This window comes from Pleurodeles waltl, chromosome 8 (genome assembly GCF_031143425.1).
Source record: "Pleurodeles waltl isolate 20211129_DDA chromosome 8, aPleWal1.hap1.20221129, whole genome shotgun sequence".
Taxonomy (NCBI): domain Eukaryota; kingdom Metazoa; phylum Chordata; class Amphibia; order Caudata; family Salamandridae; genus Pleurodeles; species Pleurodeles waltl.
The window spans coordinates 1,171,278,404-1,171,296,807 of record NC_090447.1 but is presented as its reverse complement, the minus strand read 5'-3'; the positions used below and the strand labels follow the sequence as shown (position 1 = coordinate 1,171,296,807).

Genomic DNA, 18,404 nt, shown 5'->3' with positions numbered 1-18,404 from the left:
AAGTGTCTGATGAGGTAGGGCAGAGGCCCTGTTTTATACCCAAATGTGCCTTTGAAGTGGGGGAGACTTCAAAGAGTGGCTAAGAAGTGCACCAGGTCCCCTTTCAGTTCAGTCCTGTCTGCCAGGGTCCCAGTAGGGGTGTGGCAGTCCTTTGTGTGAGAGCAGGCCCTCCACCCTCCCAGCCCAGGAAGACCCATTCAAAATGCAGATGTATGCAAGTGAGGCTGAGTACCCTGTATTTGGGGTGTGTCTGAGTGACTGCACAAGGAGCTGTCAACCAAGCCCAGCCAGACGTGGATTGTAAGGCACAGAAAGATTTAAGTGCAAAGAAATGCTCACTTTCTAAAAGTGGCAATTCTAGAATAGTAATATTAAATCCGACTTCACCAGTCAGCAGGATTTTGTATTACCATTCTGGCCATACTAAATATGACCTTCCTGCTCCTTTCAGATCAGCAGCTGCCACTTCAACAGTGTATGAGGGCAGCCCCAATGTTAGCCTATGAAGGGAGCAGGCCTCACAGTAGTGTAAAAACGAATTTAGGAGTTTTACACTACCAGGACATATAGCTACATAGGTACATGGCCTGCCTTTTACCTACACAGCACCCTGCTCTAGGGGTTGCCTAGGGCATACATTAGGGGTGACTTATATGTAGAAAAAGGGGAGTTCTAGGCTTGGCAAGTACTTTTAAATGCCAAGTAGGGGTGGCAGTGAAACTGCACACACAGGTCTTGCAATGGCAGGCCTGAGACAAGGTTAAGGGGGCTACTTGAGTGGGTGGCACAACCAGTGCTGCAGATCCACTAGTAGCATTTAATCTACAGGCCCTAGGCACCTGTAGTGCACATTACTAGGGTCTTATAAGTAGATTAAATAGTTCAATCAGGTATGATCCAAAGTTACCATGTTTAAAGGGAGACAGCATATGCACTTTAGCACTGGTTAGCAGTGGTAAAGTGCGCAGAGTCTAAAAACCAGCAAAAACAGTATCCAAAAAGTGGAGGGAGGCAGGCAAAAAGTTAGGGGTGACTACCCTAAGGCTGTCAGGTCTAACACTTCTCCTCCAGTAATGTTCTATGGAGTTGGGAGAAAGAACTCCTGCACAACTTCTCGTATCACCACTGCAGAACACTAGCAACGCCTCTGTTGCAGAAGCATAGATAATAAGACAGATAATTATTGCTATTTATATTGTCTTTCAAGTCTGATACCTGCAAGGGTGGATGGTCTTGAAGTTCTAATCATTGCACTTAGTCGGGTAGCTTTCATAGAGCGGAAAATTTCAGATCTCCATTTGGTTAGGTTGGCTAATGTCGACTTGTAGCTATTAAACAAATATGGAAATCACGCATACAGACACTGTTAGTTTCACCACTCAGGATATTAGTTTCCTAAGGCACTAAGCCCGATACACAAGACTCGCGTTATTGCTGTCATGTTCACAAACAATCACGCCCAGCCTGTATGTAACAGTCCAGGCTTTTGTCAGGAAATCAGTGCCGCACTCGGCAGCCTGCCATCTCAGAGTTTTTGGATATCAAGAACTAGTCTTCAAATGAAAGTCCAGTCTTTTGTTTCGGGCATTTTTGCATAATCTGAACATGAAGTCTATGTATCCACGCACCAGTGGCCTTGACTCAAGCTCTTGTACCAGAAGCCCAGGAAAAGGAAAGCCACCCTACCCTTGATATGAAGAGACTTTTTGATCCCTTAACAGCTGAGGTCCTTCGGCCATGCCAGACAGACACAAGGCAAATAACCAAGTACCTACCAAGACCACCTATTCTTTGCCAAGACCACCTACTCTTTAGGAGTTGTGAATACTTTTCAGTCTTTTAAGGCTGGAGATTACCTTTTCTCCAATATCTTTATCACAAAGCAGTTAATTGGAGAAGAAATGTTGCAGAGGGGAGAAAAATTCTGCTTCACCAGCCTCAACAGAGGCTAACACGTTCCAGTGATGTAGGGGCCAGTCTTTCTCCTCAATGCTATCTTAGAAGGCTTTCTCTTGACAGCCAGCAGGTCACCACTAACTGCTATGCCACACCCCCCACTGAAAAGGACTGCAAGCAAACCATTTTTTTTTGCCCTGTTGGATCTCATCGGAGAGACAAAGCTAAATGGTACAGGTACTTGGAACCCACACCTTGTAACCTAGATTTTTGTTTTTCTATAGCTTCCAATGCCGTTCAGGCTACCTCGGCCCGTGTCTTCTGGGTTGCAGGTTTGAGCTTGTCATTGAGCCACCTCATTTATTGCATCCTGTGTCTCCTTTTGTTTTGTTGCTCAGAAATAAAGGTTCCCTGTAGTACCCCGCACTTCTACCCCACCCCTAATCTATGGGCTCTGCAATGTTTCCCATATTGTTTAACCTATACATACAGCCTTTATGAAGGCTAATTTGCTCCTTTGCCTTTAACACTTTGGCCCTCATTACAACCCTGGCGGTCGGTGTTAAAGCGGCGGTAATACCGCCAACAGGCCGGCGGTAAAAAAATTGCAATTTGGACCATGGCGGTTACTGCCATCCAAATCTGCCACTTTAACACACCGACTGCCAGGGTGGTAACAGCCGCTGGGCTGGAGATTTCGGACTCCAGCCCGGCAGCCGCCACAATCCCACCCTCGGGATTAAGACCCGGCCTACCGCCATGGTTTTTGTGCCAAATATACCGCCACGAAAACCATGGCGGTAGGCACTATCAGTGCTAGGGAATTCTTTCCCTGGCACTGATAGGGTTCTCCCCCGCCACCCTTCCCTTCCCCTCCTCAGAGTTATCCCTACCCTCTGCTCCCTCTCCTGCCCCCCGCACATATACACACCCACACGCGCCACCATATACACACATGCATACTCACCACCACCCGTGCATGCATGCATACATACCCACACACTGCAACACACACCAACATACCTTGTCACACACATGCATTCACAACACACAACACTCACAATCACTTATTCACGCATGCATCCTACGTGACTCACACACGCATGCACGCATACCAATACATACACACAACACCCCCCACATACACACAACACCTCCCACCCCCCTCTCCGGTCGGAGAACCTGACTTACCTGCTTGCAGGGGGTCCTCTGGCTGGAGACGGTCCACGGTGCTGCTGTCAGCAGCAGCGTCCGCAAGCAAAAAACCGTAAGGCCGTATCATTGGTCATGTTACGGTAGGCGGTGTTTTGCTGACGTGGCAGTGCTGCTGTCAGCAGCGCTGCCTTACCGCCGTCTGCCGCCATGACCGTCGGCGGTGTTCCACCAGAATTCTGGCGGAATTCCGTCACGATTATGATACCGGTAGACGGCTGGTAGCCACGGTGGTGGTATGTTGGCGGCTGTGGCGGTAGGCGGACAATACCGCCAATGTTAAAATGAGGGCCTTTGTCTCCTTCTAACATCACCCAGCTCCTGCTCATAGTCTTCCAACTGAATCAGGCATCTTAAAGATTTTCTGCTGGTTATCAAGAGATGGACCAGAGATCGTGCTAATTGATGGTGGCACTTCATGGACCTTTGACAGCTCCAACTTGGCCCTCTTCCTACATCAATTGTGAAGGATAATAACTATACATGTGTTAACTGTAACCTTCTCTAGCTCAAATTCGAAACATCTGATGTTCTGGCTATTTCCAGCTCAAAATGCTGAGGGATATTCTTCCACCTATATCAGTAGTTGGGGCTTTCTTGTTATCCCACTTAAACTACTGCAAATCTTTATACCTTGGTTATCTGGATTGCTGCGTTCCTAAGCTTGAACAACTCTAGGACATGGCGGTAAGGCTTATATGTGCACTGCAGAAGTGTAATGAAGTGTTGCAGGCCCTGCGCTCCCTCCACTGGCGTCTAGTCAAGCAGACAGTTAATTGTAAAGCATCTGTCTTTGCATTCCAGCCTTTCAAAGAACTGACCGGACTTTGTGTTATAAACGTTGTTTCCACACGTCACGATCAGAACCCTGTTTGTCACAACAAGAGATATTGAAGCAGGCGTAGAGCTTTCTGGGTATTGAATCCCCTGCTTTGGAATATCTTGCCTTTAGAACCTACGTCTTTAATTTCTGTCAGTTCAAGTGTGTCCTTAAAACACGCTCCTTTGTTGTTGTTTTTCATTATTTTCTGGTTCCTCGCATCAGGGTGCATTTCAGTGAAATTGTGCTCTATAAAAATGTAACCCTGAGGTATATGGGCTTCTATTATTAGTGCTAATCAAGGCTGCCTACATACCAGAAAAAAGGTCACAGGTGCTATTCCCACTATTTCTGTGTAAGGAAGAATGCAGGAGGGCTCTTGCAAATGCAAGCTGTCTTTTGTCCCTTTCTGTATTTATTTTACCATAAACTTTCACTACAAAGAAAACAACCACCTTCATTTTTAGAAGGCAAGTGGGACACGTTTGTATTCTGTTGATGCTATTGGTGACTTTTCCTCGAAAAAATCCACGAAGATTAGACTCACATAGTCTGCAGTGCTGGTCAAAGTGTGGCAAATGGGAGATTAGATAACCTCAGTAGACATGCAGGATTCTATGTAGTTTGCCTCTGCAGCTTTGAATGGCCGATGCACCACATACTCAACCTGTGCCTCTTATGCAACAGTTTATCCTTCCTAGTTAACGGTGTACTTGTGCTTGAGCATTATGCTTGTGTGAATGTGGGTTAGCTGCTACGAGTGCATTGTGAGGGGGTCTGCCTGTGAAAATGCAGGATTAACATTGTCTTCTTTGAGTGCCGGGTAAGTGGTCTACAGCTTGAAAGTTGTGCTTGCGTGAATGCAGGCTGAGGCATGTGCCTGAGCGATTGCAGCACGAGGGATATGCCTATGTCTGAGGCTAGCAGTATGAATTTGAGTTCCTTGCGTGGTGTGTCTTTGTGTGCATGCACTTTACAAGGTCCAAAGCTATTGATTTTGTTAACGCTTTTAACGGATATTGCTTTGACCTGCAGAAATACAGTGATACAATGGTGTGTGTGTGAGAATGGAAGTGAGTTTTGATAAGGCAGATGCAAACTCTGTCGCAGGATGTTGAGGAGTGTCAGGGCAGCTGGACATTATTTTAATTTACCTCTTATATGCCTTCTTTTACATTTTTTAATTTTCAATATTTTATTCCATTCTATCTTCCATTTAAAATGATCTGCTTTCCTTTATTGCTCACTCGACCCGTTTTGTTGCACCCTTCTTTCTCTTCCTGTTTTTTCTTCATTCATTCCTTACGTTTATTTTTCAGTTATGTAAGCAGCCTACACTACTATGCAAGCTAGAGGTAAAAATGTTAACATAACCACATAGAAGAAAATGAAAACCTAATCTAAAATGGGCACAGTATCAAACATGCCTCATGTGGACAGTTTTTTATATTTAGTTTGCTGTCCTAGTTGTCCGTCTTATATTCACTCTCCCATTTCTCTTGCTCTTAGGCAGTGTTTTCCCCTTCTGATACTTCTGTGTCACTACTTGAACCTCCCACCAGTCACATTGGCTCCCTGTTTGTCAGTCATAGTATCAGCCAAAGAAAGGGTGTTGGGGGGCAAAGGGGGTATTGCTCATCACAGTTGCCAGTCACTGCTGCCTAAGGCTCTAGCTGATGAGTCTGTGCAGGAGAGCCTCTCCCGGAAGGTCAGTTAGGGGACACCAGTGTCCCTTCACTTAGAGCCTGATCTCATTTTACACACTTTTATAAACTTTAGAAATGAGAATGACCACTGCTTCATTAAATTCCATACAACTAAACCAGTGCATTTTAGTAGATGGTTTGAGTTAGACTACCATTTTGTTATTGATGAGCCCTCACAACTTGAAAGAATTAACAACTGATGCTCCCCACTGGCTCTGGAGCTTGATGCTTAATGTCTGTAGTATAAAAAAAAAAGGTTTCACTAGCACTTGTCTATGATGGTGTTTTATATAGTGCTAGTGCAGCCACATGGATGTAAACCTCTTAGAGGCTTAACAGATTGTGGGCTTCTACATACTCCGTTCTGTAGGCTTTTTGACTTCAATTTGTAGTAACTTCCCGAAGACCATGTCAGTGTGCTATAGGCAGTAGAAGGGCTTTGTAATGGATGGAGCTCTGCGAGTGAAAGGATCTTCCTCAAGTTGTTTGTTTCTTGGCAGGATCAGTATGAGGAAATATTAAAAGGTTGCATGGCAGGCTGGATGATCAGGTTGTATGACTGAGACAGTTTGTACAAATATATTTTTTGCTGAACAAGGCAATATGGACTGGAAAAGTGATTTTTATTTTGTCCCACTATTTAATTAACAGTGAGTGAACTGACGATGTAGATGAGATATGATCACTTCTTCTGAAGCTAAAATTGAGTCATGCTGCAAAGGTTTGGGCTTGGTTAAACTTGATCATTATCTTTTGTGGAAGGCCACCATCGACAGTGTAGAAGTAGTTGCTGACAAGAGTGCCAGTGTGAAAAAAAGATTAATTTGGAGGAAAGACACATCTTTGTTCACAATCATTACCCATTGGATGAAAGACAACTGTAAATCAAAGTTGACCCCAGTATTCCTGAGTATGTACCAGAGAACCAGAAAAGCACAATTATTTTAGGAAATCAGTAGGAGCATCCTGAGGTCTCCCAAACCCGTAAGCAAGATCCCAGTTTTAACTCTGTTCACGTAGTGCTAGTTACACCTCATCCACTTTTCCACATGGTAAAAGCAATCCCGGGTCAAAAGGCAATTTCCTCAATCTTTAGGAATCCCGCTTTTGCATAAGGAACAATGGTTCCAATGGGTCCAATTTAAACACATTTACGCATAAGGGATTACACTTGTTCTTCCCCATAGTGAACAATTAAACAGTCTAACAAGTTATACACCTCCTCTGCCTGTGTAGGTTTCAGCATAATATAAAAAATGTTATAAATCTAAAACCTTCAGCAATGAATAATCAGTTCATTTATCAGACCATAAACAGCAAAATCTGATCACGCTTAATTTACTTTCATATCACTTGATACATCTAAACAATAGTGCAGTTCTTAGTGTTTGGCTGATTACACAATAATGTTTCAAAGCCCAACTGCAAGCGGCATGTATGTGTGCAATCAAAAGTAATGATACAGAGAGAAATTAATATATACATGAAGTCCTATGAGGTACATTCAGTGGTACATTAACAATGGTGTTCTAACTAATTCTTCTTGTAATTGTTGAAGATCAAAATCTTTAGGTAATCATCACGACAAGTGAGTGCGGTCAATTGTGCTTGACTTGTCACTGGACAAGGCCAGAAGGGCCCAACATAAATGTTGTCTGTAGGAAGTCTTATGCTATGGTATGTAAATGGACATTTGCATAGCTGACAACTAATCTTCAGAGCAAACTAGGAAAAGTTCACAAAGGGGGATATGCAATTGATATATCAAGCAACTCTAGTGTTTAGTATCAGTGTAAAGCAGAGCAATTCTTTGTCAAAGGTGGCATGCAAGAAGACCATTATAATCTGTGTCATGTGTCCTAGGTACCTGGAAATTAATTCTAATAGCACTAGATTCAAAGGTTTTCTTAGAGAAAACGTCAATTTTTCAGGCCGGAATGTTTGGAGGGTAAGGGAAAGCAAAGTGGACTGTAAAGAACATGCAGCATTGAGGATTATTGTCCTATGTTTCATGCAGATTAGCTGGTCTTGAGGAAGCAGTTTTGCATATGTGCTCCCTCTTTAGAAAGGTTCCCAGAACAACTTGCTCTTTGCTTTTGTGTTAATGCTGAGCATGAAGTGGTTTCTGTCTGGCCTGACCTTTGTGATGTTCCTGGTGGCAAGTGGTGCATCCTATGCCATCATACACCGTTTGTGGAAGTTCTCGTCTGCACTTTTTAACAGCTTCACCCTGACTCAAAATCTGGCAGGTAAGTAGCGATAACACTAGACTGATGTAACTGTAGTTCTAAGTCATGAAGTGAGGTCAGGCGAAATAATCTTTGATTAGGGACCATCTATTCCATATTAATGTGACAGTGATCAATATTATTCGTTGATACTGTTATGTATTTGGAAAAATTGAAGCTTTTAATTGAGTACAGTATTCAAACTTAGCAATTTTATCTATCAACCGAGTACTAGGACCAGCTTTGAAGAGTTTAGAGATTATTTTGATCTCATTCTCTCCTAAACATTTCCTGCTAATACCCTGTCGGTGGGCCAGCTCAGCAGGGGTTTAACATGTAGAAGGAACTGACCTGAATGGGCAATTACATCCTAAACCGAATTCGTTGTAAGTTAAGGAAAAGGGCCAGTAATAAGAATCCAGAAAAACTTTCCTTAGTGTAGTGTGTCCCTGCCAAAAGTGCCTGTCCCTGTGAGTATTGTCTATGACGATGTGATAACTCAAAATCTGAGTTAACCACTCAGCCAACATGCATATGGTTTTTGCCAGAGGGGAACAAGGTCCTACGTTGATGGTGAGAAGCCAAACCTAGAAAGGACCCCCTCACCCCAGTTGAACCATATTTAATATAGAAGAGAGAACAGAAGTCTGTGAAAAAGAATGACTGTGAGGCAACAGAGAAGCAAAGTGGAGCATCAAGCACTCAAAGAAAACAAGAGTTTTCCTGTGCTTGATACCCGATTGGCCCAGGAGATCAGAATATCGCTCACTCAGCCATAACTCGGGAGCGGTAGGGCTGTGTGGTGATGCATTTCCAAATAAAGTGACAAGCCTGGTCTGGCATGGCTAGGGGGTACAGTATTTCTTGCTGTCATCATTGCAAAAGACTTCATAGACCATTTTCTCAATGCAGCATAGCTATGTGAGGGTGTACCTAAGTGAATCCATCTTGCTTTTTACACCATCGCAAAAGCCTTCATTTTCAGTGTACAGGTGCCTGTCAATATTGTATGTTATGTGGGTTCTTTTGCACTCAGCTAGTTAAGATCCATCCACTTATCCTGCACTTTATTTGCTCCAGCGGCTGGAAGGGGATGGGGAGATTAACAAGTGATTGTGTCCATGCTTTTGATTTCATTTTACTCTGTGTAAGCTTGGATCTCAGACACGACCAAATACCAGTGGTAAGTGGTAGTGGTTTCTTTTATTTTTCCTTTTTATTCGCTATACGTAGTCTCCGTTTTCCAACATTGTATAGTAACATCTGTTGAAACAAAATAAATGGAGAAAGGAAAATGAGATCTTCGGCCTGTCTGTTGGGTGCACGTCTAGATTTGGGTCTGGTCTTCTGTTATGATACTATAAGTATGTTATTATCGTGTAGGATTACAAAGTATGTTGATTCACTTTATACAGAAAGAGCTGCTGTTCATGACAAACTAGTGTAAATAGGTTTTAGAGAGAAACATAACTAAAGCCACTTGGTTCTTTAAAGCGTGACTCACAAACCTATACTTCCCATTAAATGCCTGTTTGGCTGAAGCCAATAGCAAGGTGGTAGGCACAGCCCAGTGCAGCAGGTTACAAGTTACAATGCTAATAAAGCATTCTGCAGTATGAGGGCTAAATGCCCTATTAACAAGGACATTTATGGTGATTCAGGGAGTGCGTGACACCATCATGTTACTAACTGTTCCATCATTTTTCTTGCTGTTCCAGTTGGAATTATAATATGTGCAAAATAGGCAGTAGTGGTGTGTATATCACACCTCCAATTTAGCAATCAGTGTCAGTAGGTGAAGTATATCAAATTATTATATGTGGCTCCGAGTGTGCATGGGAGGTTACATCTCGCACTCTTTCTCAATCTGGAGGGATACTAGGAAGGGTTGCTCACCCATAATCTTAGCACTGGCCATCGTGCGTGGCCAAAGTGGTATTGAATAGATACATGCAGCCAGGATGATTGGTGCCTCCATATGCACTACAGCTCCCTCTTTGGACCTACCAGCCACAAGATTGCTCTTGGAAGGTCACAATCCCACTTCATCGTAGGAGGAGGGACTGCTCCAGTTAGGCGACCTTTTCGAAGATGGGTCTATACAATCATTTCAGAAACCTCAGGATGCCTGTGGCCTGGGAGCCGGTTTGTTCCTGACTTACCACGCTCTGAATAGTTAGGGGCATGTGGTCAATGGGAGACACTGAGCCTACACATCATCAAGGGTTGCACTGCTTCCTTAGAAATGGGGTGGGTCGGAAGGCTATATCTTTTCTTTATGTGGCTCTCCTGGCACCAGGTGTGAACCGAACACTTAGGGGGAAATCTAGATGGGAGGCAGATCTGGGCATTACCTTTACAGTCACACAATGTACAATGATGCTAGGTCACATCAAACAGGTGTCCCAGAATGCACGCCTTAAATGTACACAATTTAATTATCTCCATCAGACCTACCTAACCCGACACTGATTCCATGTGATGTTCTTGGGGACTCCTCCTACCTGTCCCAGATGCGGACATGCCATCGTCACATTTTTGCATATGGTTTGGAAATTCCCACCACTGACATGTACCTAGACCCAAGTACTGGAACACCCCTTTGCAGTGATTGACATACAATTATCCCCTGATCCGTTACTTTGCTTACTGGAAATCACTAAACGTTTAAAAAGCTCTAAACACTATTTAAGTAGAGTAAACTTAACGTTAACATTTAAAAGGGTGACAGCCATGCAAGGCAACTCAGGCACCTAAGGTTTTAGTGTGGCTTTGTGTGACACATACATGGGTGGTGGCAGAAGTTGGATGCTTTGTCGTCTGTTCCATTAGGTGAGGAGTGGGTGCTGTCATGCTCTGGAACACATATGTCCAAAAGCTTTTCAACAAGTTACAGCCTCCTCCTCCTTAATGTGTCTTCATTTTGGCCCTTCCATGGCTGCTGACTACGCAGACTAAACCTGTGGGTGCTATCCCTCCCAATCCTAGATACTTTCAATATTACAGGCCCTATTGAGACGCTCCCCACATATTCCATAAGGTAAACCCCCTCGCTCTCTTCATGTTTCCTCAAGATCATTGTTGTTGTTTATATTGCTTCCTGTATTACTCTCTCTACATCAATAGGGAGGTCTCTCCCACCCAGAAGCGAGCGTCACACTTGTTACTGTTGATATTGTTGTTCTCTCTTGGTTTTGCCAATGTATGAAAAGTTTGGATACATCGGCTTGTAGGTGAAACCCTGTCTCGTATAGACCATTAAGTACCTCAGCTCCTTGAATGGTTGCCGCCGGGAATTCCAATATGACCCACAAACAGAGCCTGACATGTCAAGCAGGCAGCATGCTAGACCACAAAGGGGACGCATATCTGCTGAGCGATGTTGCCGAGGACGAGGGGAGAGCAACGGAGTTGAAAGGACCATCGCAGTACACCTGAAAACAAAATTGGAGCAGGAAAAAATTGGAGAGGCGAAGATGCCAGAGAAGGATGAAAAAGGCACGCTGTTAACAAGAGCTGCACGGAGCGAGGTGCAACTCCAGTCGGGAGAACAAGGGGACATGGACAATGCAGACGAAGTGCAAACGCCCTGGGGGAAGGAGAATGCTGTGGAACCTAAGGTTACATCAGGAGAGGAACCCTGAGGTCCTGACAGCCATGGCTCGGTCCCAGGGCTGCAGCCAAAGACAAGTATTCTATTACCCTTTGTTTGCATGCCTTTAGGGTTGGTAGCAGTTTGCAGGACTCCACAGTAAAATGGTGCTTCACCTCACTATTCCTTACCTGTATTCGTTGGTTGTTGGTGGGGGGTGTGCACTTTTTAAAACACTACCGTACTAAGGCGAACACTATATGAGTCACGATGGTGGATCATTTTCAGTTACATAGAGTAGAAACCTGCACAACAGCAGCGCAAGTCTTTCGATGTTGTCAAACAGAAGCTCAGACTTATGTCTTTGCAATATATGCTGCTCTTCCTGGCATGTCTATAGGTCATCCATGGATCCCGCTTCCACTTCTTTGACACTCCAGAGGCAGCTTGGGAATGAGTGACGGAAAAACAAGCACTTCAGCGATACGATCCCCCAGACGGTGCTACCCAAGGGGTTCCATACCCTCTGAACTCAACTGTCACCCATTTTCAGGCCTGAAATCATCCCAAATGCAAACATTGGGGGTGATGCAGATGCTTTGCTGATTCCACAGAGGCAGACCCAGATGGAGGTTGAGAGACCCCTCTCTTCCCTGAAACCTGCAGAAGCACTGGAGCCCACTGACGAAGTTGCCTCTGATGAGGGAGATCTTCTTACAGCTCCTATGTGATCTCTCCACACCCCTGCCATTGATATGTACTATCCCTGGACGCCTTTCCTATTTTTTGACTTATACATATAGATCCTACATAGGGGAAGGTCTACCTAAAATACTTCAATGTGTCTATTGTTTCTGTTGTTGAGGGGCATAGGGTTGACGGATGCTTCAAGAGTGGAAGTGCGGAGTGGGAGGATGCTATTGTTGGGAAATATTGAATGAGGTTTTGCTTTCTATTTTTTGTTTTCCTTTGTTCTGATTGTTCCCGCATATGCCTTGTGTCACTCGCTGCACTGTCTGTCGTGGACTCGCTTGCTTCCCCGGGCCATTCCTACCATGGAGCTTAGTCTTGTCTCATGGAACATAAATGGCCTATTAGACCGTATTAAGTGAACTGCAGTCCTCAAGCTTCTTCGCTGCCATCAACCAGGTGTTTTCCTTCTGCAAGAGACGCATCTCTTAAGTACTCTATGCACATTCCCATGCAGCTTTACTAGAGGGTCCAGAGGGGCAGCGATTCTTCTTCACAAAAACTTTCCTTTAGTGGTTACTCAGATCTTCCACAACTTCCTGGGTCGATACGTGGGGTGACTGGGACTCTGGAAGGAAAATCATGTAATATGCTCAGTATGTACATATTTCCCCATTTGCATGGGCAGACTCCATGAGACCTGACCTGAGTGATCGTCACTTTACCATACAGGGTGTCACTCCTTGGGGAGGGGGTCTTTAACGCTGTCTCAAATCCAGGCCTGAATGTTTGTCTGTTTCTCGCAAGACCGTCAAACCCGTTCCAAGACTCTTGACGCCTGGGCAGAGTCCCTGGGGCTCTGTGATGTTTGGAGGGTGTAAAGTCTGCAGGTGAGAGCTTATACTCTTATCTTGGCGTCTATGAAAACTATGTGTCACATTGACTGCATATTTCTCCTGGCCGTGGACATATCTTCTGCATCAAGAGCCAGCTTGCTCCCCTGCTGCATCCCGACCACTCCCCCTTACTGCTTCTTCTCAGGGCTCCATTGCGTCATAAAAAATCCATGTGGCATCTGAAAGCCTGGTTCCTCATAGAATGAAGGGCTTGTGGATAACCTGTCGGAGGAATCGCGTTCTGTTTTGAGTCCAGTGAGGGAATGGTTCCGAAGGCTGATACACTGATTGGCAAGTAAACCCACAATACGGGGAATAGCTAAGGTGTATCTCAGGTGCATAGATAGAGACAGACACCAGCAGATTACAGAACCAGAAATCCACATACTCGGGACAGAGACCGAGGTAGCAACAAATGCGAATTAATCACTTACTCAACAATTAGAGATAGGTAAGACGTCCCTACATGACCTGGCTTTCCATGATGTTAGCATGCCTCTACCCAAAGTATTTAAGAGTATGGGGATCAAAGTAGTGTGCTTCTTTATAGGCTAGCCAATGGAAATGTCAACTCCCAACTTTTTCCCACCCTTGAAGAAGCGAAGGGTCCTCGGTCGCAACATGGGAAGATATTGCAACAGTGTTCGTAGATTATTATGAGCATCTATATGCCTGTCAGCCACGGCCTCCCCTGAACTTGCCAAACCACTGCTCTCTGACATGCCACTTTTCCATCTGACACAACTCCAACAAAAGACCCTAGATGCACCAATCACAGAAGATGAAACCTAGGTGGCGACTCTCGATTTGAAAATCTATAAGACCCCGGCCCAGACTGCTTCCCTCTCGAATACTACTCTAAACTCTGAGATAGTGTAACCCCACTTCAGGTGCAGAGTCACTTCACTCCAGAGCACAACCTTGCAACCATCGTCGTCATCCCTAAATCGGACCAGCCATCAACAGACCGTGCTTCCTATTGAACCATCTCCTTATTTAACACAGATATTAAAATATACACCAAGATTTTGCTGACCTGGCTGCAGCCAGCCCTCCACTCCATGATCCACTCCAATCGGTGTGGGTTTATGCCAGACTGCAGCACTAGACACTGTAGTCATCGGCTACATGTAGCTCTGGCCAATGTTGGAGAGGTCACAGTGGTGGCAGCTTTGTTGCTTGCCTACTCTGAAAAAGCCTTCAACACCATCGACTGGATCTCCTTGGCTTACTGCTGCTACTCCAGATGTGCTTTGGACCTCGCTTCCGTCCCATGGTGGCACTTCTGTATTCACAGCCAAAGGGCAAGGTACTTGTCAATGGCTAACTCTCTCGCAAATTCCAAATTCGGCAAGGACCTGGCTGGGGTGCCCCCTTTCTTTACTTCTTTGCTTGCACCATCAAACCCTTGGCCTGAATAATCTGCTGTGATGCCCAGATGCGGGGATGGAGATGAAGTGGAGCGGAGTATGGGAGGACAGGATTCACTATATGGAGATGATGTCCTCCTGTTTCTTGCCGACCCTGTGGTTTCTGGCCCTGTATGCTCCAACTTTTCAAAGAAGTTCCAGACTTTGTACAAACAAGGGGAAGTCACTCCTCATTTCTTTAGGGGAACCACACTTCACTTGACTGGCAGTCCGGTATAGCTGTTTGCCGCATAAGCTTCAGATACTTAGAAGTCCACATTTCCAAAATACTGGAGCTCACTCGCATTCTTAACCTTACTCCCCTTATTAAGGGGACTGTAAATAGCCTAGCTGCGTGGCAGGATCTCCCTCTTCACAACTTGGGCAGAGTTGCATTGATCAAAATGATGATACTCTCACGGTTCCTCCATATTCTTCAGAACTTCCTGCTCCAAACCCCCAATACATGGTTTAGCGAGTGGGTAGCACTCTTTCTGGCCTTTTCTGGAGGGGACGCCTCCCCTGCATCACTCAGGCCAAGTGTCGCCACTCGGTATATAAGGGTAGCCTTGGTGAGGTGGACATCCGTTTGCACTACAGGGAGTCTCATTTACTGGTTATAAAGTAATGATTGGCTGACCGGTGGGTGGATCAACCCGGCATACCAACTTGAATTGTCCTACCTTGGTCTCGATGGGATGATGCATTACTTATATGGCCATCCAGTCCCCCTTACTCTCCCAGAGGTCACCAGCATGATATTCCTGGTGTGGAGGGCAGCAACATGATTTACTGGCTTGGATAGGTGCCTATCTCAGCAAACCCCCCTTTGGAAGGGACACTTGGTGGACCATGTGGCCCGATTGGAGAGTTTTCGCCATTGGGATGGTATCAGCATTACAGTATTAGGAGATATGTGGCATGGATCTTCCATTCCATTACTCCTTTGCTGACCTCCAAACTCAGATTACCCTTTCCCACACTCAGTTCCACAGAAACCCACAACAGCACCATGCCCTATGTCGCAACAGCACCCGCTCACTGGATGTGCCGCATTTCAGCTCCTTTGAGGCGCTACTGTTGCTTGGAGGGCTGTGTCAAGAGGGTATCTGCCAGCTATATCGGACCCTTGTTTGTAACACCCCGGAGACATTAGATCCGCTCAAGCGAAGATGGAAGGGATGGGTGGACGAGCTGGAAAAACTTGAATGGCACGAGACCTGTATGGCACCTATGGAGCTTGTGACTGCAAGGCTCTGACTAATCCATCTATACTACATGCATCAAATCTGCATGAAGCCCCAAAGACTCTAGCATGCATGTATTCTCTCTGAGCCCATATGTACTCAGTGTCACTCTCCCGCAGCAAACTTATTCCACATGGTCTGGCAGTGTCCTGTGATCAAGCAGTACTGGTCCTGCATAGGTGACATCCTCTCTGCAATTTTAAATAGACCAGTCATGCTTACCCCAAAGATGGCCCTACAGGTCTTCTAGATGAGTTTGGTGGGACAGAACGCTTTGTGAGGTTAGCAGCCCCAATAGCCAAAAGAGACATTGCACTCTCCTGGAAATTGCCACAACCACCTAGCTTGAAACTGTAGTGGTCTGGAATGGACTGGTGTGCCAAGCACGAAAAAACTGTCTATATTGCCCTGGATGTCCTTGGAAATTCCATACAATTTGGAGCAAGTGATGGGAATATTAAGGCTGTCTTCCACACTGGAGATTGAACCTTAAAATGTTGTTTTACATGTGTTATTTGCTGCACATGGGATCGGGTGGGGAGATGAGGGCTAGGTCAGGATGCAGTGTTTCTGCTTATTGTATTAGCTAGATGCTTATGGAAACCATTAAAATATTGTTTATTAAAAAAAAAAGTCTGTCAAGACACCTAACCTCCTAATTTAGGCTTTCTATGTGCAGGCATGCTTCAGGATGAATTGTGAATTTGACCTCAAAAGTTGATTTGTACTGAATACTATGCAGTGATATTCGTTCAGTCCTGTCGTGTGCTGCTTGACGGTCAGTACATGGTAGTGTAGTTCCCCAAACTCTGGAACCCTGGCTTCAGTGCAGAATCAGACTTCGTAAAATTAACTGTGCACAGTGTCGCCCCTAGAGGGCGAATCACACAGGCAGCAACTGAGTTATCCTGCTCAAGTCTGACTGCCCTTGGTCTTTCTTCCATTGTTTTCCTTATAACCAAGGGACTAGATTACCATACAATGAAATACAACACTTAAACCTCAAATTAGTTAGCAGTTTAAGGGCATTGTCTTCATTATAGTTTCTTGTTCATAACTGATATGCAGCGAAATTTAATTAAGAAGTAGAATGAGAGTGGCCATAGGATGGTTGGGTGTCAGAGCCCCCTTCCTCGCGCTGTGGTGAAGGGGTGTGGACGAGTGGGCTATCGCCGAAGAGGTACATATGAAACTCACCCGTAGGGACCACGAGTTGCAGGAGGACCTAGAGACCGGAGCCACCGGAGAGAATTTGCACACAAAATGGGAGAGGAAGGGGATACGCAAACCCAGGACACGGAACTCGTACCGAACGGGAACCCACAATTGTTACCAAGTGGGGGTAATGGGGGGGGGGCAACAGGAGGAGACACTCAGGGCCATGGTGAATGAACCCAGGGGATGTGGGGAGCGAACGAAGGAAGCAAGTAAACCAGCTAACGAGCGACGCTGGTATACACCTCTGAAGACTACATAATACTGCATTGAAGACATAAGGGGGCACTGAGGAAAAGGACAAAAGGAGCTAGACAAGTGACTGTATTCCTTGAACTGTATTAATATTGTGGATGCCGAGAATGCCAAGCAAAATGACCGTACCGTTTAAGGTGGATACTGTTGTTTTGGTTGCTGTTTTCTTTTTCTTAATATGTGATGGCGTCTTATGTATACATGTGTGCCACTGATGTGCTTTATACTATGCCCCATTGTTGGGCACACTGTTGATTGAAAAATAATAAAATGTTGTGTTTTTTTTAAATAGAAAGTAGAATGTATTATAAACGATGTACACCTAAAAGTAGGTAACCGTAAATTGATTTATATATGCCGTACGAAATAATTTATTTCTGATTTACAGATTGAGAGTGAAAGGAGAAAGAAAGAAGAGGGAAAACGTGCTCGGGCAGAGAAGCAGCAAGTTCTGAATATGTTGTTTTCAGCATTTGAAAAGCACCAATATTACACCATTAAGGATCTGGTGGACATCACAAAACAGCCTGTGGTACGTACGATCCCATTGCAGTGTGTATAGATTCCTTGTAATCTTACTTGCTTTGTTTGGAACCACTTCCAGTTACCACGTCTTTCCACAGGTAGTGGTACTATTTTGTTCGAATCCTGCACCATGTAATAAAATTAAGTGTTTCAGATGTCAGCAGCCACAGTGCCTTTCAATAAAGAATCACTAATAGAAAATGACTTACAAACAGGTTTATTTGTGATCGTCCAAACCAGTGTACTTGCATATTCGTAAGTCTGACTTCAGGAAGATTATTAATGTGATGGGTAATTATGAGTTTGCGCACCAACATCGACGACCAATATTTTATTTTTGGGGCAGTGGGACGAGCCCTTTTGTAGCAAAGTGACAGTTGCCTTTCACCTTAATTGTTGCATGAGCAGCCAAGGCACTGAATAACGAAAGGGCGCCTAGTGCAGCTCTGCTACCAAATTTGATGGGGCAATTTAGTTGGCGGATTGCTGGGATTTTCTTTTTCGAAATACACACCCTTCTGAATAAAAGGAGCTGATATTGTTATCAAGGCGTTTACCTGCCGAGAGTGCTGGAGAACACGAGTTGTAGATAGATAATAACAATACCTAGTTAGAGAAGCACTTAGCATACTATTAATAAATCATAACTCTCCACACTTTAGTGAAAACATTCAAAGAGCTCTCAAGTTGCCAAAGCTTGAGTAGTTCAGATG

General features: G+C 44.8%; 1 protein-coding gene across 1 annotated transcript in view; it reads left to right on the top strand.

Moving 5' to 3' along the window:
- Window positions 1-18,404, top strand: part of GTF2F2 (general transcription factor IIF subunit 2) — an 897,640-nt gene that overhangs the window by 786,935 nt on the left and 92,301 nt on the right. Inside the window, exon 8 of the mRNA XM_069205408.1 lies at window positions 17,555-17,698. Within this exon, the coding sequence (XP_069061509.1) occupies window positions 17,555-17,698 (144 nt within the window). The remainder of the gene's footprint in view (window positions 1-17,554; window positions 17,699-18,404) is intronic.